The 24968-nt window shown below is 32.3% G+C and overlaps 3 protein-coding genes, 1 non-coding gene and 1 pseudogene across 4 annotated transcripts; 4 read left to right on the forward strand and 1 right to left on the reverse strand.

Annotated features, from left to right (window-relative positions):
* Positions 1–898: 898 nt before the first annotated feature.
* Positions 899–991, forward strand: MIR10192 (microRNA MIR10192). The gene has a single exon (NR_161649.1). It is a non-coding gene; the product is annotated as a microRNA MIR10192 (primary transcript).
* A 2335-nt stretch (positions 992–3326) lies between these two features.
* On the forward strand, positions 3327–4352 carry LOC102662192 (fasciclin-like arabinogalactan protein 11). Its single transcript, XM_006594925.4, has one exon. The coding sequence runs from the start codon at positions 3431–3433 to the stop codon at positions 4292–4294; it is 864 nt and encodes a 287-aa protein (XP_006594988.1). The 5' UTR covers positions 3327–3430; the 3' UTR covers positions 4295–4352.
* Positions 4353–6289: 1937 nt separating this feature from the next.
* On the forward strand, positions 6290–7564 carry LOC100816658 (fasciclin-like arabinogalactan protein 11; annotated as a pseudogene).
* Positions 7565–10041: 2477 nt separating this feature from the next.
* On the reverse strand, positions 10042–12596 carry LOC100811687 (zinc finger protein BALDIBIS). The gene is made up of 4 exons (XM_003543428.5): positions 12421–12596; positions 12037–12291; positions 11529–11928; positions 10042–11196 (listed from the first exon to the last, which is right to left on the reverse strand). The coding sequence occupies exons 2-4, from the start codon at positions 12185–12187 to the stop codon at positions 10218–10220; spliced, it is 1530 nt and encodes a 509-aa protein (XP_003543476.1). The 5' UTR covers positions 12188–12291; positions 12421–12596; the 3' UTR covers positions 10042–10217.
* A 9934-nt stretch (positions 12597–22530) lies between these two features.
* Positions 22531–24779, forward strand: LOC100817193 (NAC domain-containing protein 68). The gene is made up of 3 exons (XM_003541950.5): positions 22531–22820; positions 22922–23208; positions 23816–24779. Exons 1-3 carry the CDS (start codon positions 22646–22648, stop codon positions 24401–24403), a joined length of 1050 nt encoding a protein of 349 aa, XP_003541998.1. The 5' UTR covers positions 22531–22645; the 3' UTR covers positions 24404–24779.
* The last annotated feature ends 189 nt before the right edge of the window (positions 24780–24968 follow it).

The raw sequence follows: 24968 nt of genomic DNA on the forward strand, positions 1-24968 counted from the left end.
CAGAGAATCACTCTCCACTAAAATCCTCTGGAAACCTCTAGATAGTGAGTTGTAGTCCCTTATAAGACACAGTACATGATCCCAAAGAAAAAGTGAGGCCTACTATAAAATGGCCAAGGTGATATCCCTGAGGGATGCAACCTGCAGCAGCCTTCTGAGTTTGCAAATTCAAATCCCCACCACAATTAAGTTTCACAATTAGTCCATGAGGGGGTCCCAATATACTGTTTTAATTTGAAGATAGTTAGCATTGGATGAGATGTTCAAGCTATAGACGGGGCAGGATTGGTCACATCTTGTAATTTGAACGCAAATCTTATCGTAACAACTATGTTTAGATTAGCACAGATTTATTTAGTTTTTTACCTAATTGGTAGTTAGACAACATTAGAATATATTTTATCTTTATCTAATTGTTATAACTTAGATTAGATTAGGATAGACCTTATCTTTATCTAAGTGTTACAACTTAGATTTGATTAGGATTAATCTTATTTTTATCATCTTATCTCTTATCAATGAGTTATATATAGACTCCGTTAATGATCTATACACTCACTCGTTTAAGGAGCCAGGGGACCCTTAGAGCATATGGAGAGTTGTTGCAGATTAAGAAACTTGATCATCAAGTTTCTCTAATCTCTAAATAGAATCAAATCTCTAATTCAGTTGTTTTTTTTACCATATATCTGATTTGATCTGTATTTTTGAATTTGAATTAGTTCAAGTTTGGTTTTGTATGCTTCTCCAACCCTGAGGAGGCTAATAAAACAGTAGTTTTCATGGCTGCATGCAAGACCTTCTCTTTTTTTCTCTTTTTTGACAGAACAGATGGAAATTACAATTTAGAAGCGTTGTGGCTGTTCTTGATCTTCATGTGCAGGAAGGACATCACCAAATTCTTCTCTTAAACGTTTGATCCCTTGTATTTCAAGATTTGATTCTTACGTTGAAATTGAAATACAAGGGATCAAACATTTAAGTGAAGAACATTGATGACACAAAGTTATGAGAGATGACAAAGGGATAAGCAAGGAGTTTGGCTTTGTCTGCTTCTCCAACCCTGAGGAGGCTAATCAACCTGTAAGTAGTTTTCTTCTTATATGTTGATAATGTTTCTTTAATTTTACAGATTATCATAGAAATACAGTAGGTGCAGATGTTTTCCTTGATTCATGATATTTTCCTGCATGTCATTTTATATAAAACCAGCAATAGCAGGGAACTAATTGGTAACATTAAAAAGAAAAAGATGGAATTCAGTCCCTTCCTCCTCCCAAGTCTCAATCCAATTACAGCACTATTTATTCCTAACAAATATGAACTGCATGAATCATTGAATTTTATATTTTAGGACAGTTCTTGTGTTACGTAAGAGGGCTCCTCTGTATCAACAACAATGTTATTGACTTGAACCAACACGTTTCTTGTGTTTCTTGGAGTCGGTTGATGTCCCTTGGAGTAGCTTTTCGTTGTAGTAGCAATGCTATTGACTTGAAGTCTTGAATCAACATGTTTCTTGTGTTTCTTTAAATTTTGTTCAGTCTTCTCTTTGTGTATTTCTTATGAAGATGATGGGAATAATTGCTAGTTGTCCTTTTTGGCTTGTAAAAATGTCTGGCTTGCTTTGAGTATTTTGATTTAATTTGTAGTATGATGTATGGTATGAGTCGAAAACAATCTGTGTGGATGCCAAGAAAAAAAATACAGAAGAAGATTTGTTGCGGCACCCATTAATGTATTTCTTCACTGAGGAGGATGTGGAAGTTAATTTGGTCATTCGGAAGCTTTCAAGCTTACAGTTACAGTGAGTGAAGTCCAATATAAAGTTGAACAGACTATAACCGAAGAAAATGAATTAACATAATTCACAGTAAATTTATATCTAGGTTTTGAAGTGAATTTATGTCACTTAAGCTATTATAACTTTGAGGGAAGATGCAAGTCACTCCAACTTAGTGTGGCTATATACATCATAAAAGGTTAAAATTAATAGAGAAAAGAAGTACAGTAGAAAAATATTATTTAATTGATTGAGTAAAAGATAATGAACTGTCTGTCAAAAAAAAGGATAGTGAAAAAATTACAAGATGCTCTTATAATTATACTAGTGTTATATGAGTAAACGTCAACCCTTGATAACTTTCTAATATACTGTTAATGACAGTTGTAATATTAAAGAAATGTAGGGTAGGTGTGGGAATACAATAATAATATAGAACATTTATATATTATTATTTTATTCTTGCACCCATCCTTTAGCTTTGTAGCATTAGAACTCATACTTTGTAGCATTAGAACTCACAAGTCCAAGTTAACAAAAATAAATTTAGAGTGAAAATGCATGTCTTAGCTTGCTAGTAAGATCGATCTAGCTATACCTAATATTTGTTTGCAAAAGTAAAAGTTGCAATATGTATCCATCTTTTTTTAAAAAAAAAAAAAACAGATATCATATATCAAGTATAGATCTTGCCAGCAAGCTAAGACATTTTCACTCTAAATGCATTTTTGTTAATTTTGGCTTATGAGTTCTAATGCTACAAAGTTGAAGGGTGGGTCTGAGAATAAAATAGTAATATAGAACTTTGTTTCATTTTTTTTCCTAGGTTGGTTTTCGTGGTCTATCTTTTCTGTTATAGATGACCAAACAGAAAACACCATAATAATTCGGAAAATGGGATAAGTATGCAAGGTTATTTAAGTGGACTAGCAAATAAATTAATTAAAAAAATAACGTGAAATGTCATCATACCTTTTTTTTTTATGAATATACCACTTTATGTTCATTTCTCTTACAAGATTTAGGGGAAATAAGGGAAAAAATAACATGATTTCTTTTAATTTTAAGAATTTAAAAAGGGTGGATTTAGGAATGCCTTGTAAATAGAAGCAACACATGCAATGCATCTAACTCGTATAAAATTATATACGCCTACATCAAATTGAGCTCTCACTCGTTTTTCCCCACCTTCTCGAGCAAAATTATACAAATAAAAAAAGTGTTCTATAGTTTCAAATTTCAATCCTCACATGACGCATCACCCTAATCTCCTTGCCAGATAGATAAACCAGACATACCTCACCACGTAACAACGCAACTCACGCATCCAAATTCTCTTCTTACATCTTATTGAGCTCTCACTCTCCCTGTCCGCTTAATTAACCTCTCACCCTCAATCACATACACATATCCATCCTAAATGATACACCACCTTAATAATATCCCAACCAAATAGCACCACGCACGTTCACAAATCACAAAGAAACCAAAATCCACAATATATATATATATATATATATATATATATATATATATATATATAACCCCTCGCTTCATTCCTCCAACACATCAACCAAACAAACACTCTCTCATTAGGTATTCCCTCCTAAAAAACACCAAACCCTCTCAAACCTTAATTTACCCAAAATGATAAAACACTCTCTTTTAGTCTTACCCATCTCATTAACACTTGTAATTTCTCTCTTGCATTCAACCACTTTAGCAGCGATAGCTCCGGCCACCGCACCGGCACAAGCTCCCCCCACTACTCCAGCGGCCTCCGCCCCAACACCACCCCAGCCCTCCGGCGGCACCACCGACATAGTGCAAGTCCTTCAACAAGCGAACTCGTTCAACATCTTCCTCCGCCTCATGAAAACCACCCAACTAATAAACCAACTGAACTCCCAGCTCCTAACCATAAAGTCCGGCGGGCTCACCATCCTTGCCCCCGACGACGGCGCCTTCTCGGAGCTGAAGCCGGGGTTCCTCAACTCCCTCTCCGACGGCAAGAAGCTCGAGCTCGTGCAGTTCCACGTGCTCCCTGACTTCGTCTCCGCCTCCAACTTCGACACCCTCACCAACCCCGTTCGCACTCTCGCGGGTAACAAGCCCGGTAAGGTCGAACTCAACGTTATTAGTTACGGGGGTAGTGTGAACATTTCAACCGGTGCGGTTAATGCCACAATGAATGGGGTTATATACACGGATAAGCATCTTGCGGTTTATAGGGTGGGTAAGGTGCTTCTTCCTTCTGAGTTTGTTGCTACTACCAAGAAGCCACTCGCTCCCGCACCCGCTCTAAAGCCGGCGCCGGTGACCTCCGCGAATGATGTGGCGGAGGCGCCTAAACCTGAAAAGGAGAAGCCGTCGCCTAAACCGGAACAATCCTCGGAGTCCTCGACGCAGGTTGTTCCTACTGTGACCTCTGGTGGTGTAAGAATTGGTGTAAGTGGAATGTGGGTGTCTCTTGTTCTTGGTCTTGTCTTTGTGGGAGTGTTCGCAGCATAAACTTGGATATATATAGGACGATCGTGTGGCTGGATATACCAATGAAGAATATTTGAACTAACTATTATGCTATATATATTGATATGATAGTCCAGTCTTGTCTTATATATATATATACATATGAGTGGATTATTAGAGCATTAATTGAGATGTTTGTATCTCTATCATGAATTTATATATGATTGAAATAAACTTGTTATATATTACTCTTTTACATCTAAACTCTAAAGCATGCACCAACAATAAAGTTACTCCATTTGATGAGGAATCTTTTCCTCATCCATCCAATCAGGATCTTAAATGTCTACACAACACAAAAAGCTCTGGTATTCTTGATCATTGGGGCCCAACACGTGATCTTACTCTAAGTTCATTTAATATTGGGCCTTATTTGTATACATTATTGGAGAGTGGGCCGGAATCAAGCGACAAAGATGTGAACTATAGCCCATCTTCGCATTTGAGTTGAGTCTGACCTAGTTTTTCTTCTGATTAAGAAAATAAAGTTTTTTTTTTTTTTCTGAATAGCAAATAAAGCATATCAATGTCCCATTGAATTGATTGAAGAATTAACTTCGGTTAGAGTAATGATATATCTACTTAACATTCATCCGTTACAAAGATCTTATTAACATTTTATCATTTTCTTCATATTTTCCTCTTCTTATTATACCACCTATTTTGCCTAAAAAAAATTATACAACCTGTTTTTTTTGTTTTTTGTTTATAACGTATTATTCCTCCTATTATATCTTAACTTTTCTTTCTTATAGTAGGTATAAGTAGATTCGAAGTGTCTACAAACCACTTTTATTTCAGTTAAAGCAGTCCAAGCCACCTGTACGTGGACAATTGACACGTAGGATGTTAGACTTTTTACACGTTAAAAAGTATTAATTGTTACGTTTTACATGGGGTATAATACATTGTATCGATCTAAGGTAACTTTGAAATAATATTCAAATTGAATATAATAATTGATTGGTTAAATGAGTTAGACTACTTTAATTAATACACTATAGTTTTGTTTAACTTACATTATAGGTTACTTTGATCTTGTCTTAATTATATATTTAAATATGATTTAAATTAAACTCATAAGTTATTAAATTTATTTAGCTTTAAGTTCGTGTTCAAATTTAAAGAATTTGTCTGAAAAAAAAATTACAACTAAACAAAAACATAGCTAACTTTTTATGTCTTCTTGACAATACTTTTACTGCACCCAACCAATAAAAAAAGTAGTAAAAGTGGCAAGTAAAACAATCGTTGTTGTTACATGGATTGGATTTAAGTCTTGACAAGAAATAAATTAGATTTAGTAACAAACAACAGATATACTTATCAAAATTCAAATAATAATAATAGAAAAATATCATACCAATTTTTTTTACTGCAATTATACCAATTAATTTGAAAGAAAAATATTTTAAATATAATTAAAAAATGATGAACGACTCAATATGCAAGCAAGCAGTGGCATCACTGCCTCGGAAACAAAGATTCTAATAATTTTCTCAATCCAAACTAAACTCCTGTCAGATTGATAACATCATCATTTCCTCCTTATTGAAGCAAGTTATCCAACCTAAATATTTAGAGTCACCACCTTTCAAATTACATCCCATACACACGTATATCTAACCGATGACAACTCGAGATGTAACAATATTAATGCGACAAAATAGGTGCACATCACAATATCCCCGATGACACTTCTCCATCTCCCACCTTCAAATGATTTCTCAATGATTCTGTGACGTCTAAACCATAATTGATTCACCACCTTTCGTCCATTCTCTTTAAATGAAGTGCCACCTATAATTATGATCATGATTTTAAATTCTCAATCGCAATTGTAACTGCCACGTTAAGACATTTTAACAATTATAACTGCATTAGTCATATTTTTTCATAATTATCTGTAATGTAAAAAAAATTTGGACTCATCGGAACGTGATCACACCCACAAATTTAAAACCATGATTATGATTATCAATTATTTCCTCCCATGGCAACAAATATAAAAAGAAAGTCCCTTAGGCCTTTTTCCTGACACGAACAACAGAAACAAAGGAAACTCACTCTCAACTCTCAAGTAGCTAGCCTAGGATAGTAGCATTTTTACTTTATCTAAACACACTTCCTTCCCAATCATGCACGTACTAAAATTGATGGTTAAGGATAAAGGCTTCTCTGTCTCACTTGTACTAGTTATCCATCAACACCCTTACAACATCAGCTCAAAAACTCTCCCCGGTTCAACCTCCGATCCACCAACGCAAGGAATGAACACGGTTCCCCTTGTACCCACATCACCCGCGGGTTCTCCTGTCTCCGCCACCCCGAAACCTCCCACCATAGACATTTCCCAAAGCCAAGAGATTCTCCGTACTCACCGGTTTGTTAAAAAACCACCCAACTCAACTCACAACTCATCACTTCATCTTCTTCAGGACTAACCCTTTTCGCTCCAGAAGACAGTGCATTCTCAAAGCAAAAACCAGGTTTTCTAAACTCTCTTAACGATAGACAAAAAGTGGAGCTTCTTCAGTTCCACACTCTCTCTTCTTTCATCTCTCCATCTCCAACTTCAACAGTCTCACCAACCCCGTTCAGACCCAAGCCGGCGATGGCTCCCCAAGGCTCCAACTCAACGTCACCACCTACGCCGGCAGCCGAGTTAGCATGGCCACCGGCGCCGTTAACGCCACCGTGACAGGTACTGTTTAGACTGACAACAAGCTTGCTGTTTATCAGGTGGATAAAGTGCTTGTTCCGCTTGATTTTGTGCTTTCAAAGGCTAAGGATCCCTCGCCGACGAACGGAGTTTCGCCGAAATCCGGTGAAACGGGCTCGTCCGCCGGCGGGAGCGGGAAAAGTGGTAGCGGTGATGATGTTGTTCCGGTGGATGCTAGTTCTGCGGGTTCTGTGAGTTTGAAGAAGGTGGAGAAAATACTGTGGATGACTATTGTTCTTGTTCTTGCTCTTGGAGTCACGATATGAGGATTTGAGTCACGATCGAGTTTGTGATTGTTTTTTTGTGCATATATAGTTTGGGTTTTGACATTTACTTTGGAGCATTTGGGGACGTATTTATGTAATGTATGTCTGTTTTGTTGATTAGGCTGCAACTTGCATCTTAAATTGAACGAACATGGTGATATATATAGCTTGGGCATTCATATCGGGTAGATATGTTAAAAAGTCGTTATCTGATTGTAGAATAGGACTCGTCTCATATGTTAAGGACCATTTACTGCGGCCCATTTTAAACGTGGGCGTTTCTTTTTTTAGAAGTGATAAGACAGGAGATAAATATAGGACATAACAATTCAAAAAAAAATATTGAACATCAGAGATCTATTCACAGAATCATTACATTTCAAAAAGCATCATATATCATTCCAAATTTTCCTGGTCCCAAGTTGCTGCCAATTGGTTTTGCAGAGCATCTTCTTTTAAGTTTTAATCTCAGCCATTAAATTACAATCTAACAGTCTTCATTCTTGCTGGATAGAGCTAGCCGGATGGAGAGAAATTCTTGCTGATTCGGACTCTCGTACATGGTATTGTGGTTTCATTCCAAACGAATAAATCAAGAAAATGAAATTCAAAAAAATATATATATAAAAAGTCAGTGTGATATCTAAAGTGCAGAAAAAACAGTCCTGTGAATTTCTCTCTCTCTCTCTCTCTCTTTTTTAATAACAGTCGTATGGTCTAACGCTATATAACTTTATGTTTTAGCATTTGTTATGAACATACGGACTATTAACAATTAAATCAGGTCGGAGGTAAAGGAGTTTTAATTCAAATATTTGTTGAAAATATTTTATGTACAATTAAAGTCGAAAACTTATTGTTGTCTCTTTTAATTTTATACGAGTATTTTTATAGATTAAACTAGTAAGGAAGTTCTAAATTAATCGTAAATTTAGAAATTAATTCTTAAATTATTATTATTTAATTGAGTTCTTAAGATTTTTAAAACTACCACAAATTATCGTTTTATGGTAGTTTTAAACCACTGAAAGATAATTTCATGGGCCAACTTTTTTTTTTTAAAAAAAAAACAGGAATTTATTAAAAGAATTCGTAAAAAATAGTGATCTATTTAGTAATTAAATTTTTTTTATATGCATGTATATCTATGAAAAAGATAAAAGGTAAGAAATCTAGTAAAAAAATGTAAATTATTTAATGTTTAAACTAATAAAATGATATGTTATTCACGGCATCTTTTGATTCTGTTATCCCGAGACAAACAATTATTAAAAATTATGTAATTGAAATTTAAATATAAAATTGTGAGTAAAAATAATAAATATTTTAAAATCATTATTATTATTATTTGGACCAAATTTTTAAAAGTTTTTATTTATTTAAAATTAGACATTTAAATTTTAAACAATTATATAAATGAAGGAAAAAAAAATTTCGACACTCCTTTAATATGTTTCCGGATCAAACTACTGTACAAATCACTTCGTTTAATTGTTGAATCACTCGTGATGCTGTTGTACATCAGATAATATATGTGAGTGTGAAAAACAACAAAACTGACATAGCTGGAAAGAAAGCTTTTGCCTCTTTATATAGTATTTTATTTCAGGAGGAAAGCAGTTCACTGCCACCCAAAGGTCACGAAAACAAATAAAGTAGGTCATAATAGCCAAGACACTGTAGCCAGTAAAGTTGTATCAACGTAGCATGAGCTAAGTTAAAGAAGAAATTGAGGTGCATTTTAATGTTTCAGAATGTTGAACCAAAGAAATACTTTATGAGATTTGAAAAATGATATCTGAAGATGAGATTGAATTATATTCTGAGTTGTGCAAATCCGTTTTGGCTGTATATATATTTTTAAATTATACTTCTTCTAATAATTATAAATTAATAATGAAATTTCTTAATTTAATGAATAACATAATATTATTTTTAATTATATACTATAAAACATATCTTAATTTTAATTGTAAAATTTAATTATTCATCACTCAATAATATGGAAAAGAAAAATGGGCGCACCTCATTTTGGAGTAAATGGGGTAGGAAAAAAAAAGATAAAAAAAAGTAAATTAAGTGACAGATATATATAATAAATAACTCGATTAAGACAAAAAATAAAGTAAATTGAATTTTTCTTAATAACACTTAATTATATATAAAACATAAATTAATTAGTGTGACTATTATAATTCTAAATGACCTGATAATATTTTATCTTAAAATTGACACATAGGTCAAGAAAGCGAGTGATCGACTATTAAGATAATCAACTAAGCCATTATTCAATCAACGCACGTAAGTGCAACAGTTTCTACAACATTCATGGAGGAAAGCGCTTTGTGTACGTGTATCTACTTGTTTGCCCTGTAATAATAATAATAATACATTATAAATCAACTACAAGAAGCTAAAACTTAAAAGAAATTAAACCAGGCAAATTAATTCTTAACCTTAATTAACAATATACAATACACCAAGCACAGCATAGAATGCAGGGAATATATATTGTCTCTTCCAAAACGCAATGGCCCCCACTTCCTTCACGGGATGGCTTTATGATATCGATATTTATGATCACGTGATATCACCCTGTGCACTGTGCATGCTTCCGAATCCGACTCGGTATCATGCCCCTAATCATCTCATTGTTATCGTGACTTTGAGGTACGTACATACAAGGTTGCGGCTTTGTCGGACTGCGATTTTATCGTATTTGTTGATATGGTGACAAATTATGAATAAATGTGCATGATTAATATGATCCTAATCGTGATCAAGTTACAGTCATGGATCGATTTTTAAAACCTTGAGTAGATATCATCTGCTACACGTACTTATGTATCACACAACTTCACTACCTTAACCTTATAGCTTCATTAATTATTTTGAACCTAGCTCGCCCGCTCGATGATCAGTAATGTCCACGGAACTGGCTTTGCAGGTTGATCACTGGTCCAATACCCATGAAATCTTTGGTTAAGTGCTCTTCAGTAGCGTTTGAAGTACTTGAACGTAGTTGTTGCTTCTGCATTATTTCTGGTTCTCCACTCTCCCACTCTTCAATCCGCGGCATCACCATGTGCTCCAAACCCTTGGTGCTACTCAATGAAAACCCACCTCCAATAATATTGTTGGTGCTTGCTTGGGAATTCACCATGTGGTTGAAGTTCTCAACAGCCTGGTTTCCTTGCTTGAACAATTTCTGAATTTCAACCACGTTATTGTTGTAGCGGTTGTTGTTGTTGCTGGACGTGCTTGACATGTTCGGGTCCAACAGGCCAAAGTTGGAGTTGTCGAAGGCCAAATTATTATTACCACCACTCATCCTTGTAGGTTCCATGTGACTTTGGTACAAAGAGCTCACACTATGCGACAAGTCCCCTTTGTTTTCTTCTTGCTCTAGCTTCAGTCCATGAGGAATAGAAACGTTGGCATGTGTAAATGATGCTTCTGGGTGGTATCGGTAATTCAGCCACTGTCCCTGTGACGACGATGATGTCCCAAACATGTTGTTTGCCTCAGCCAAGGTTGTTCCTGGTGAGAACAAACTTGAAGAGTTGTTGCTTGAGACGCTTAGAGGATGATGATGATGATGATGATTAAGCTGAAGAGGAATATTATTGGTCTGGTCTAGCCATAGTGGCATCCTTAGCTTATTATGCTCGACATGGTTCACATCCGCAAAATTCCCCATGTATGGTTCTGAGCCTGGCCCACCAAACTCTGAATTATGAAACCCATGTAATTGCAAAGCCTGTGGCATTACTCTTGGACCTTGAGCAGCATTCATCAAAATCTCGCTTCCAAGGTTTGATAAAACCGCCGGAAGCCTCGCATTTTGTTCCGCCATGGCGTCACAAAAGGCTCCGTGCGTTACAAAGCTGTCCTTCCTGAATTAATGTCACACAAGTATAACAATTAATTCCTCAACATTAATTCTCCGTTTCTCAAGTCAAAACTTTAAGCATTTAATTCATGTCCCGGCATGCATTAAATTCAACGAATTAGACACATTATACATATTTTATCTGGTGCCATAAATAGCTTGACAAATTAAATTAACTTATACTCATAATTAAACATATATGCATAAGGATGTTGAGCTTCTTTGACTGCAATGAACATAATTAAAGCAACAAATGAAGTACTAGCTAATATATAGTTAATTGAATGAGGTTGATAATATATTGAAGAAGTGGGGTAGTAGTATTAATATAGCTACCTGGAGAATATTGTGCCACAGTCACATTTGTACTGTCTAGTCCCACAAATCTTGTTATGGGCTTTCCAGTCAGATTGAACAGCGTATTTCTTGGAGCACTTGTCGCACTTCCACTTCTTCTCACCGTGCTTTCTGCTGAAGTGCTTTTTTATTCCGGTGAGGTCTCCCAGGGCTCTGCAAGGGTCGTGGTGCACACAACTCTTCTCTGGACAAACGTACACCTTCTTCTTCACCACCTCTTCCTTGTTTCTCTGCCGCAGCTTCCACGGTAAGTTGTGCCCTCGCCGGTGCAGCTGCAGGTTCTGGTCCCTCTGGAAACCCTTGTTGCACACTTCGCAGATGAATCGGTTGGTCGCCATCAGCGACTTTGGCGACAGAGCAATCACTTCTGCATTCGGATCTGCTTGATTTGTTTGATTAACCCGTAATTAATCATATATAATATTTTTCTCAATTAATTAAGAATTACAACAGTGCATATATAACATGAAGGAGTTGAATAACTTGCCTGGTGTTCCGGGTAGGCTTCTTTTTCTCTTAAGTGAATTAGGGTTAGGATTATTAGGGTTTGAATTTGAGTTTGAGTTTGGTTCATGAAGTTGAACCGAGGGGTCTCTGAGGTTGTTGGAAGGAACAGATATTGCTTCTTGAGACATCATGTTTTGGAACCGAAGAAAATTGAAGTGTCCTAAACAACACTACCTTGCAAATTCCGAAAGTACAACTTCAAAAGCTTTGAAAGCAGACAACCGTAACACAGGCACTGCATAAACAAAGTAAAACATCCAAGATTTTTTTTATAAAAAAAAATAGAAACATTTATTTAATTATGGATTTGAGACAAGAAAAGGTACATAGATATATTATAGAAGAAAATGAAATTGGGACGTACATGTGAATCGCTCTGACAGCACAAATCTTGAGTTTGGGGGGTTGAAATTTTGGAGAATTGGTGAAAGAGAGGAGAGAAAGGGAATAATTAATAAAGAAATTGTTGCCCACTGAATGTGTTATTAAATTTCTCTCCTTATCAACACGGCTGCTGTGGGTGTCAGTCAGCCATAGACTAAGCTGGACCACTTTTCTCTCTGCCTATCGCTTTCGAGCTCTATATATACCAATAGGCAATAGCTAGCTTCTATACTACTAATCAAAGTAACAGTGTAATTCTAGCGAGTCAAATTATACGAGCTTCCGAGGCACTTCACACTGTTATTTGCGTTAGACCCAGCACGTGCATTCATCAATCAAACTTTCAATTTCATATACATCTATATATGCATATATCTTTCTTAATTTCGTAGACTCATATGGAGCTAGCAACTAGCATTGCTTCTTCACCTTGCCATTACCTAGAGTACTTGCTAATGTTTTTGGAAGAGAGACCTTCCTGATAAATTTCATATATTTAACTTAGGTTTATATAACATCTTAATAAAATATCAATTACAATTAATTTAATATTTCAAATTAATGTTAATTAAAGTGTTGTCTCATTGGTTCTTTCAATATTTTTTGTTATAGCATGCATTAATTATTTTACTTTTTCATAAGATCAAATATGGTGAAAGTTTTAAATCTTTAAATAAATAAAATTCTTGGTAGATGCTCTAAGTTGCACCCAGCTAGCTCTCTGATTAACAAAATCTGTGCTTTAAGCCATAGGCTTTCTGGGCACAATATATTCAGGGAGATAAATTTCCCAACAGATGCTTTGGCAAAACATGGGATGGGTTTTGGATTGGGCCGGGGTTGCAAAATATTTGAATGTTCCCCCAGATTTTCTTTTCTTTCATTTGCTGGTCGATGATCGCCCATCTCTTTTATTCGTTAATTAGTTAGCTGTCTTCTTGTTTCCTGCTAGTTCTGGCCCTTTTCTAAATTTGATGAGTAAATTGATTTGTGATACTCATCATGCAACAATTAATTTATACAACACATTTTTTGTGCTTATCTCTTTCTTTTACCTTACTTTTCAAATTTTAATTTTTTTTATTGTACAAGTATTATTTCTCTTTTTTTAATTAATAGAAATTACCGTTATCCTTAGTACATTACTTTTAATCTGTGCCTGAAAGACAGATCTAACTTAATTTGTTAAACCATGCCGTTGTTATAAATTTTCTTTGATATCTGTATTTCTGAATATATATATATATAAAAAAAAACATTCAGTCCATTTTAGAGTAGTATACAAATATAATGAGACTTTACAGCCAAGTGAAAACGATTATACCATAATTGCATGATTATTATATTATAGTTTAATAGTATATATAATCTCAGGACAAAGATGGAAGAGAGAGAAAGAGGGTGGTGGTGATGCTGTCCGTGAGTCTTAACTGGTTGGGAATGGGAACGGAGCCCACAAGAGAAAAACGATTGAGTTTGAGAGAGAGAAAGTTTGATACTACAAAGCCACGAGATGACGGGTACCGGTTGTAGTGTCTAATACGATCACGATTGCAGCAGATTGGACACTATATTTATAATAATATATAATATATTCGTTTTTATATCTGTGTCTTACAAAAAAACAATTCTTTTTATCTTTATATTTGAACCAATAATAATTTTAGTATTTATCTCTATCTGAATATTCGTAACTGTTACTTGAAAGTTGAAACAAGGTGGCCTAGCTCCAGTATAACGCATAGTAACGAAGATGACTAGATGAGAATCTTAAATGGCAATAATAATGGATATGACTTTTCAGTTTTAATATTAGATATTAAGTTATTAAAATAAGATTTAAATTTTAGTATTATCAAATTAATGTATTAAATATGCTCAAATATGACTGGATTGAATAAAAAAATATCATCACATTCATTTCTATACATTTTTACAAATGAATATTCATATTTAAATTTAAATTGATTTAACAGATAATTTTTTTAGACTTAAATACATATTTAGTTTTGCTAATTAATTTCACAATTATTTTATTTTCATCTTTATATTTTTTTTCGTTCTAGTGCTTGTAAAATATTTTTTTATTTTACATTCTTAAAGAATTTTAAATAGTACTTTTAACAGTAAAAAAAAATATTTTGAACAATAAAAAAATATTATTTAAAATATTTTAAAACAAAAAATAAAAAAAAATATTTTGTAAGGATTAAAATAAAAAAAATAAAAAACAACTACGAAAAATATATTTAAACTTTATTTATATTATAGATATTTAATATGATACTTCATTGAGATGAAAATATGATTCTTAGATCGGCACAAACATCCCTCTAAGACTATATTCCTTTTTTTTTATGATTAAGACTGTATCCCTCTCTTCAACGCATGTTTAAAATATTATAAATTAAAACATATATTATAATGTTTAATTATTATTTCTAAGAGAATTAATAATAATTTAAAATTTTCCTATTATATAGTTTTTTTTTTTCATTTTACTTATGAAGAATTTGATATTTTTATATTTTCAAAATTTTGAATATATATATATATATATATATATATATATTTTATTTTTTTTTAAACAATGAGACTTATTTTATTTAATATTGCGGTAATTAGCACAAAACCACTCCCGCCGCCCAAAATGACAACAGTTTTAGCTTTTGAAAAAAATTAAATTAATTAATATTCTCACTTTTTAATGACATATTTAAATATTTGTTTTAATTTTTTTTAATGAATAGTGTTATCTTTAAAGACTTAATAATATATTTATTTAAATTAATAGAAAGAATATGAATATTTTAGTAAAATTATTCTCTAATAAATACTAATTTTATTGGAATATTTACTTTCTTAGTTGATGTAAAAAAATCTTTCAATTTTTTTTTAAAGGAGGGAGTATAAGGCTATATTTGAAAAAAATTAACTAAAAGTTAAAAATTAAAAAAAAATAATTAGAAGCTAATAGTTGAAAATTTAAAAATTTTCATGATTTATTTAAAAATAATAATTAATAAATTAATAAATATATCAAACATAAAAATAAAATAAATATTAAAAATTAAAAACTAATATTTTAAAAAACACTATTAGATGTTATGGGATTATCTTTTCCTATATTAGTTTAGTTAGATCTGTGTAGTTTTGTTTCGGGGCTTGGTACCTCGTTTTAATAAAAAAAAAGTTATTTAAATTAATATTTTAAAAAATTACTTAAAATTATTAAAAATTATTTATCAAATAATCAAACAAATAATAAATAAACCTAAAAAAAGAAACTGAATGTCGGAAAATAAGCTAAGATACCTCGTGAGCTAGAATCAATCATATTGCTTCACTTTTCTCCATAAATTCGTCCCCGTGGCCCACATCATGATCTGGTCTCCTGTGCAATTTTTTTGTCTTTTTTTTATTATTTATTATCATGTTTGTCTTCTTTCTTTAGACCAGAAAAAATAATAATGAGAAAAATAAATGTGTTTTTAAATTTCGAATTTTTCAGCTAAAATTGAATTTGATTTTTATATGTTTGAATTGATGAGTTCAGTTCTTTAATTTTTTTTAAATATATGAAACTAAATTCACATATTTTAAAAGTTAAAAAATTAAACTCATTAATTTAAAAGTATATATAAACCAGAATCTAGTTTAATTCTATTGAAGTGAAAGTTCAAGAATCAAACACATTTTACAAATCTTCTATTGAAAAAAAATCGTATTCACATTCATCACGTATCCAATTTAATCTATGGTACGTCGATAGTACCTCGACGATAAAAAGTTGCACGTGAACGTGATCAAGAAATAAATAATAATCGGGGCTAAGCATGCATCCATGGTTATTTTTATCGATTTGCTTCTGCTTTTTTTTGGCTTTGGCATCTAATAATTCCAGATGTTAATGGGGGATCCCAAATACTATTCCACGTCTAGCTATCTCTGTGCTGGTATTTCATCAATTCTTAAAATACTCCATTGTTTGTGACGAGTTTGAAATCCGATTTTTCAAATTTAGGGAGAATGTTCACATGTAGGCATTGTAATTAAACCCTGTTCAAGTTAAGATATTTAAATTAATATATACGTGTGTGTGTCAGAAATCAGCGTAAAAGTTAGAAATATATTTTTTAAAATTATTTTTTATGTCAGTTTTAGATTAGATATAAGAAACATATAGTAAGAAAAGTCACATAAATAATTGGTTATTTTAAAGTGTGCAACTAGTTATTTATAATTAGAAAAAAAAGGTCAACAAATTAGACCCAACTCATTTCGAATAGCAAAAGTAACTTATTTTGGTTATATTAATATGTAAATTTTTTTTTACCAAAAATTACTATATTATTTATAAACGTTTGATTAAATCCTGGTATTTCAATTGATTACAGCTAAATCCTTAGGGTTTTAGATGTTTTAATAACTCCAACCTCCCGGTATCAAAGAGTAAAACAATCAGATTTTTCAAACCCCTAAATCTAAGAATCGTCATCTTTGGCATCCAATAATACTTGGGAAACTCTATTTCCCGTTCCCATCAAATCTCTTTAGCCATCAAAACGATACCTGTACAACACGCAATAATACAGGTATATCTTATCTCTTTGCTAGTTATGATTATTGTCTAATAAGGCAACAAATCATATTATTAAAATTATTCATCTTGTTTCCTGGGTAATTCAACAACAGACGCGAAAACAACAGTGAAATTATATTCCCATCAATTTTTTTTTTTTTTTAATAACTATTGGCAACTAGAAGAGGTGTAAAAATAAGCGAAAAAGTGCGTCATGCGTGAATATGAATATATATAATGTGATAGAAAAGATAAGTTGTAAGAAAATGTTTTGGAAATATGTTATAGATAAGTAACTTAAAAAGATACGTACTTAACATTGTGAGTGTTTGCATTATCCAAAATAAAGAAAAACAGAAATTCCATTTGTATAGCTTTTTAGACAACTAAAATAAGAACGAATCCCCCCCCCCCCCCCCCCCAAAAAAAAAAAAAAAGACAACTAAAAGAAAGATAAAAAGAAAAAAATGCGTTATAAAAAGATGTTAAAAAAACGTATATATATAAACAATATAACTCAGCAAAAAAAAACCTTGTAACAATTTGAAGAATAAAGAGAAAAACAGAAAGGTCTTTTGGATCTCCGAATCAAATGTGTTTGCTTTCTCAATTTATTTAATTTTTTTTATTAATTATAATGTTGAATTTTTTATCACAAATTTTACACGCATTGGGTTTAAAGTACTTGGGATGAAAATAAATTCTAGGTTATACATTTATATATAATTTTTTATAACAATTTATATATAAATTATCAAGACTTAACACTGATCATTTATATATAAAAAAACGACGCACATAAACATAATACAAATAAAATGATCATATACATATAACACAAACACACAACTTTAATAAAATAATTTAATATCCTTGTTACTTAGAATGAACAGAAATCAATAGCGAGGGCCTTGAATAATATTCGGAAGGATACAAATTTGAACACAAATATTATTTTCTAATTTATTTTATCCGACAAAAAGAGAGATTTCTATATAAAAAAATTATTTAACATTTATTTTAAATAAACAATAACGTAGATTAAGTTGATCGAGAAAGCTAACGAATTTGTCCATCTCTTTTCTACTCAAAATTATCATCCTTTCCTTGCCTATACTAAAAAAGAAATGATTAATATTTACAATGCAACGATCATTTTACAATTTAAGTAAAGTATGTGATGAAGTTATCAATGAGTAGGGGTCACAACTCACATAGACATGTGTCCCCAAAAAATTATGAAAAGTACATAAATAAACTAATATTTGATCATTATGAGTTTTGTTTTGGTTGCAACCTCAAATTTTGTTCAATTATAAGTTTTGTTTTGGCGTAAAGCTTTCAAAATTAAAATTACTGAAAGAACATAAATAAACTAATATTTGATCATTATTGATGTGTTTTGAATTAGACCTCAAGGATCTAACTACAAACAAAGTCAAGTATGAGATATGAATTAACAAATCTTCAAACTGAATATACTACACCTCAAATCTGATTATGAAGATTGAAGAATTCCTTAGCTACAAACAATTCTCTACCCTAAACCCAACACTTGGATAGAGTATATATAGCGCAAAATAAGCATACTTAATCTTACCTCAAGAGTTAAGAGGAACGTTCCCGCCTGCAAGATATAAAATTAAAACATCACTACAATTTTTAGAGTTCAAATTGGACGAGTTTTCTTTGAAAAACTTAGTGAGAGTGTGTTAAGGTAAAGAGAGGAAGAAGATGAAAACAAAAAGAGAAATAAAGAGAGGGTCTTACATGAAGCTAGCCATGAAATGTACTTACAAGATTATTAGCCTCCTCAGGGTTAGAGAAAGAGAAAAAAATCAAACTCCTCCCTCTTGTATTTATTATCAGTAACACCATCATCAATGTTTTTTACCTGAAGGTTTAGAATATTTCTAAACTGTCACTTGAAATTGTTCAAGTCTAAAATTTCGTTTCCCTTTGATCTAAATCTTTCCAGCTTTAATCAGAATCACCACTTTCTGACTAACAATTGATACCAAGAAAGAAAGAAGAAAATAGGACGTGTAAATATCGATAGGAAAGGATTTGTGAAACTTACCGTAGTTATTAAGATAAGAATCAATTCCTCTAAAAAAAAAAGATAAGAAGTAATTCAAATTCAAATATGCATACATATCATATAACTTCCTAAGATAATAACTATATACACATTGAATGTAATCAATACATATTCTATTTTCTCCTTCATCTCTTTTAACTGATGCAATACAGATTTGATTTGATATTAAAATTCATAATTGCTCTTTTAATTGGAACCAAATAGCACAGCTCTTCAAAATAAATTAAACCTCTCATAAGATTAGTTGAGTATTAATTATGTGAGCATAGATAGAGAATTAAAAAAATAGATTGAATATATTAAATTAAACATCTCATAAGATTAACAATATTGCATAAAAAAACACCATTGTTCGTATATCTGAAAAAATTTATATAATTTTTCTTACTTATTACAAACATATACAGATAAAAAAGCATATTCAGCAAGAAAAATCAGATGTGAGAACTATTAATCTAACCACCTAATATTATGGTTAAATTTGTAGTTTTCACCATGATGATTCAAATTAAAAGTTAATTTAAATCATCAAAGTGTGAGAAAATCAAATGTAATGATTAGTAATTAAACAATAACAAAAAATTATATATATTTATTTTTTACTATTTAAATATGATCAGATGTTATATATTTATAATTTTCATTTCTAACAGAAATTTTTATTTGATATATATATATATATATATATATATATATATATATATATATATATATATATATATATATATATATATATATATATATATATGAAAATGCATATAGTGAGATGTCCTTTTAAATATGAGAGTGAAAAAAATAAATATGAATTGTTGAATTTTATCTTGTGTAGTAAAAATTAATAAAGCTTTTTAAATAGTCACCTGATAATGAAATTTGAATCAATAATTAATTTTAGTGATTGGTATGTCACAAGAAAAAAAAAAAACAAAACATGACATGAAATTTTAATAATCAGATCTAACTAAGCACATACATAGTTGCTATATCACAAGAAAAAAAAAAATCAATACATTAGTGGAATAATAGTAAACTTTTCCCTTTCCTATATCTTTGGTTTTCTTCTGTCTATTAGTTCTGCATCACTAATCTAATCTATTCATAAAAAAATGTTACCGTGATAATACAAAAACCAAGTTATGCGAAACCGGCATGATTAAGCTGTGTGAAAGATGTGACATTGTTGAGGTTGGTGTCATTACAGAGGTAACACTCACAATCACACAGCAGATCTAAACGATCGAAAAAGAATCACAGATTAACTAAATTAATTGAGAAGCATAATCTATGGTCATGGTTTCATAATCTGATGGCTAAGATTGCTCCTCCTCTAAGTTAGTCACTAGATTAAAGAAATAAAACTTTCGTTCATGTGGCACGTCGGTCATGTGTTGCTTAGTTGGCTGTCACATATGCATGTCACTTACTAACTCATTTATTTTAACGACATCAATCAAATAACATTAACAAATAGGACGAAATTGATTAATGATTCACAATTTCAAAATTCTTTATTATTTAGTAAATATCCATAATTAATTTGACCGATTCTTATTGTTGCAGATTATTAGTTAAGTAAAACTATAACTGATGAGATGTTTAAATTTACTTTTTTTTTAATGTGTCGCCTATTCAACAACTCATCATTTAAGGATTTTGTAAACATGCATGTTTGAGTTATATTTTTTTTTAAAATCGTTTTTGTGTTTTATTATTAATCAATTAGCTCACCAGCATAACTCTATGCCATTAGAGTAGACACTTTTTATTATTAAAATTAAACTCATCAAACATAATGTGAAGTTGGAGGACCTCACTGCACACAGTAAAATGCTTGGCTACTAATTAAATAACTTAGTGATGGACGCATGAAAACACCCTCCTAGGATTCGAGGTCCTAATGGGCAAAAGATGACAAACAAAATCGATTGGAACTAAGTTTTTTTATGTCAACGTGAAGCTGTGTTTTGAGTATTTATGCCAGGTAAGTTCCAAATCAAAAGCTGCTTTCGCTGGTCACGAACAAATTGAAAACCTGGGTTTCATCGGTTTGTTTGCGACCAAAATGCTAGTGCAAAGTTTGAATCAAGATAATCTCTTTCCCCTGTTGCTTTTGGTTATCTCGATCTATTTTTATTAGCGAGATTCTAGTTCAGCAAGAACCTTTTTTTTTCATTTTATGTTACCATTTGATTAATGTAAAATAATGTTACAAACTCCTGTATTCATGTAATTAAGGCGTAGTGTAGTCCCCACGTAACTTGGTTTATAAGTAGTAGTTCACTGTTTGGAAACTCTACAGTGTTATTTCATCAGGAGAAGAAGGGAAAAAGGACAAGAAATGAGGACAAGGCTAATATTCATATTCAAATGAGGAAGTTTCAAGGCATTAGAACACTTAACATTTCAAGAACCAGAAGAAGCTTTATTATGTCTTTGTAATAAGACAACTCGCGAAGTTCTCCAAGGACCGAAGCTTAGCGCAGAAACCTATGACATGAGACTCACTAAGCTCTCAAAAGCATCTTTAAATTCTTGTGAGACTATTGACTATATTCTATGGGAGAGTAAAAAATCTTAATTATGATGGTAAAAAAATTATGATAAAAGAAAAATTATTAAATTTTTTAGCTTAATCAAAGGAAAATAGAAAAGATGGAAAAATAAAGGAGTCTAAATTTAACTCCTACATAGTTGATTTGGCAAAAACAAAAAAATCTACAAACTACGGAATTTGAAAGACCCCAGTGGAATTGGTAATACCATAACAGTAATATAGTATCAATTCTCTTATTCTCATCAATCGAGTCTTGAAGAGGGTTCTTCAACTTAGCAAAACAAACAATAAGAAAAACAAAAGCCCTAGGTACCCTTGCTATTTTTTTATGTTTTATTTTTGTGCGGGAGCAGGGGTATAATTAGCTATGAATGATTAATAGAGAATTAGAGAGTCGGTGTCAGAGGCTATATAAATTGCTGGTCTGCATTGTGTAATCCAATCAAACAAGTAACTTATCTTCACCTGTGAATCTGCTTCATTTTGGATGCATTTTTCTTTTTTGCACAAGAGTACTATCTACAATACCGTTGTGAAAGTGACACTAACTTATTATGTCACAATATCAATTTTAAATCTCAATTTCAATTTTCTGCAAAGCTCAATTTATAGCAGAACTACTATGCATTGTGCTGATGAGGTGTTAGGCAGATAATATATTACCTCTCATGCGCAAGTTGCTATCTAGTACGTAGGTGAAGGTCAATTTAATTGAGTAAAGCCAAATTGATGGGTTTCTGTGTCTTCTTCTCTCAAACTTTACATGCAACTAATTGTTTCCTGTCCCTAATATCTTCTCCACAATGTTAGCAATATATCTGCATGGGACTAGAGCAATATTATATATATAATAATGCGGATAAGTAGATGACACTTTACTGTCTTATTTAAAGCGAGCCAAATTGCTATTATCGCACTTATTGATTCCCTTGGTCTCTCCTTTTGTCAAGAGGAAAGTATTTTCTTTGATGGAGGGAGATCAACAGGGTTCTAATTACTCTTTTCCACCTGGCTTCAGATTCCACCCTTCTGATGAAGAACTCATAGTTCATTACTTGCAAAACAAGATCAGTTCACGTCCACTTCCAGCTTCCATTATAGCTGAAATTAATCTCTATAAGTATAACCCGTGGGAGCTACCGAGTTTGTCCTTTGCCATGCACTTCTTGTGTTTACTAAGTCTTGTTTTGAGATTATAGTTGAGAAAAATCAATCTGTTTTTTGTTTTTGTTGTGAATGTGCAGATAAGTCCTTGTTTGGAGAGGAAGAGTGGTATTTCTTTAGCCCGAGAGACAGGAAGTATCCAAATGGATTGAGGCCAAACAGGGCTGCAGCCTCAGGATACTGGAAGGCAACTGGAACTGACAAGCCAATTCTTTCTTCTTGCGGATCAAAGCGCATAGGAGTGAAGAAAGCTCTGGTGTTTTATTCAGGTCGGCCTCCAAAGGGAGCTAAGACGGATTGGATCATGAATGAGTATAGATTGGTTGACACAATCACCACATCCTCCAGGCTAAAAGGCTCCATGAGGGTAAGTGTTCTTGTAAGTTGTAAACAAACATTTTGGTTTCTTGGGGAGAAAATAACTAGTTTAAGATAACAGGATATTTATAGCAGAATTGCTTTCAAAATGGAGCTTGAACTACACAAACTAGTGATTCCATTTGGTTTCATATCTCACTCCCAATTTTAAGGAGATATCAAACTAATTCTATGAGTTAACAATTCTTTATTTTTTAACATAAACAAATTAACTTCAACTTCATGGATACAATTTTGGCATTTCTCCTTTCACCATTCTACTAAAAACTCATAACAAAGCCTATTGAACAGCATAGTAAAGTATAATATAGATTCCATTGATGAACCGCATGGACCGGACAAGTTCTCTAAGGTATGAATTTAGAATTCAGTTTTGTGCACGTAAATTAGATTTATGGTTACTGAAATTCTATATATTAATGCTACGGCACACAAATCATTTTATACCAAGAAAAAAAATATCTAGCATTATGTTTCTACTAGGCAACGCGCGAGGTCTATTCACACTATTTTCATACGTTCTTGTGAAAATGTGATGCCCTTGTTCATAGTACATGAACTCGATGCAATAATAAGCATGTCTCTTGCTGTCACAGTTGGATGACTGGGTACTATGCCGGGTTCGACATAAAGGCTACTCTCCGAAGAATTCATGTGAAAATCAAGAGAGTCCTAATGAACTAAACTTGTCTGCAAAACTACCAAGGAGTGAAGAATACCCAACAAACATGAACTGTCGGGCTGACATGATCCCTGATTATCAATACAAAGACTATCAAATCATAGCCTCTATTCTTGTTGGTGGACCTATTCCTCCCACTGAAAGCATGCCAAACCTTAGCTTTAAGGGCTGCAAAGGCAACAATGTAGTTTCAGTTTATGAAGATGATTTCACTAAAGTGAATTCTCAAGCGACAATTCCTTCTTTGGAAAGTTATTTCAACCCACTGACAAGAAAATCCAGTGAAGATGAACAGTATGGAAATCTCATTTCTTTTAACAGGAAGTTCAACACTGAGAACAGAATGGATGGATCCACTAGCAAAGTGTTGACCAGTAGAGAATTGAATTGCTATAACCAAAACCAGTCTCAAGATGACATTTTCAATGTGAACCCACCAGATCCTAGCATCAATTTTCAAGAGCTAAACGAATTAGACTTTTCGGGAAGGTACCATCAGTGATGAAGGTATTTATTAGTATAAGACAGTCAACGTTCCTTTACTTCACAGGTAGATTATCATGAACTATACAACTTAAGACGTAGAAGTAACCGGAAAGATGATATAGGTCCTCAATATTCAGGCGAATTATTGCTGTATTTCTTTATGTATGAAATAGCTACATATACAAGTTTCCATGTATTCATGAAATTCCTTGTAAACAATGTAAATAATGCTCCAGGCAACTAGCTTCTTGAGCGTGCCCTGTGTCAGTTCAACTAGAACTTTATCCTATACCTAGTAATTATAACGTGTAGATACAATTTGTATTTTGTATTTTGCATCTCTCCAACCTACAGGAGTTGCGTGTTATTTGAAAAGCATATTGAAGTACTAAGCCTGTTTGTCATTGTTATCTACCCCCTTCCATTACAAACACTTCAGCAATGAATCAGCATATATCATCATGAACTTCACGTAAATGTGTGTGTGTGTGTGCGTGTGTTTGTGTGTGTGTATATATATATATATGCACATCAAAACTTTTATATTGCACTTTGCACCTGTGTTTCAGCCATTGTTTTAA

This window comes from Glycine max, chromosome 13 (assembly GCF_000004515.6).
Source record: "Glycine max cultivar Williams 82 chromosome 13, Glycine_max_v4.0, whole genome shotgun sequence".
In the NCBI taxonomy this organism is placed as follows: Eukaryota; Viridiplantae; Streptophyta; class Magnoliopsida; order Fabales; family Fabaceae; genus Glycine; species Glycine max.

Coding starts and splice junctions, on each gene's coding strand:
- LOC102662192 (XM_006594925.4), top strand. CDS start 3,431: ATGATAAAACACTCTCTTTTAGTCTTACCCATCTCATTAACACTTGTA.
- LOC100811687 (XM_003543428.5), bottom strand. CDS start 12,187: ATGATGTCTCAAGAAGCAATATCTGTTCCTTCCAACAACCTCAGAGAC. Junction 11,929..12,036: donor AAGCCTACCCGGAACACCAG/GCAAGTTATTCA, acceptor CAAATCAAGCAG/ATCCGAATGCAGAAGTGATT. Junction 11,197..11,528: donor TGTGGCACAATATTCTCCAG/GTAGCTATATTA, acceptor ACATTAATTCAG/GAAGGACAGCTTTGTAACGC.
- LOC100817193 (XM_003541950.5), top strand. CDS start 22,646: ATGGAGGGAGATCAACAGGGTTCTAATTACTCTTTTCCACCTGGCTTC. Junction 22,821..22,921: donor TAACCCGTGGGAGCTACCGA/GTTTGTCCTTTG, acceptor GTGAATGTGCAG/ATAAGTCCTTGTTTGGAGAG. Junction 23,209..23,815: donor GGCTAAAAGGCTCCATGAGG/GTAAGTGTTCTT, acceptor TTGCTGTCACAG/TTGGATGACTGGGTACTATG.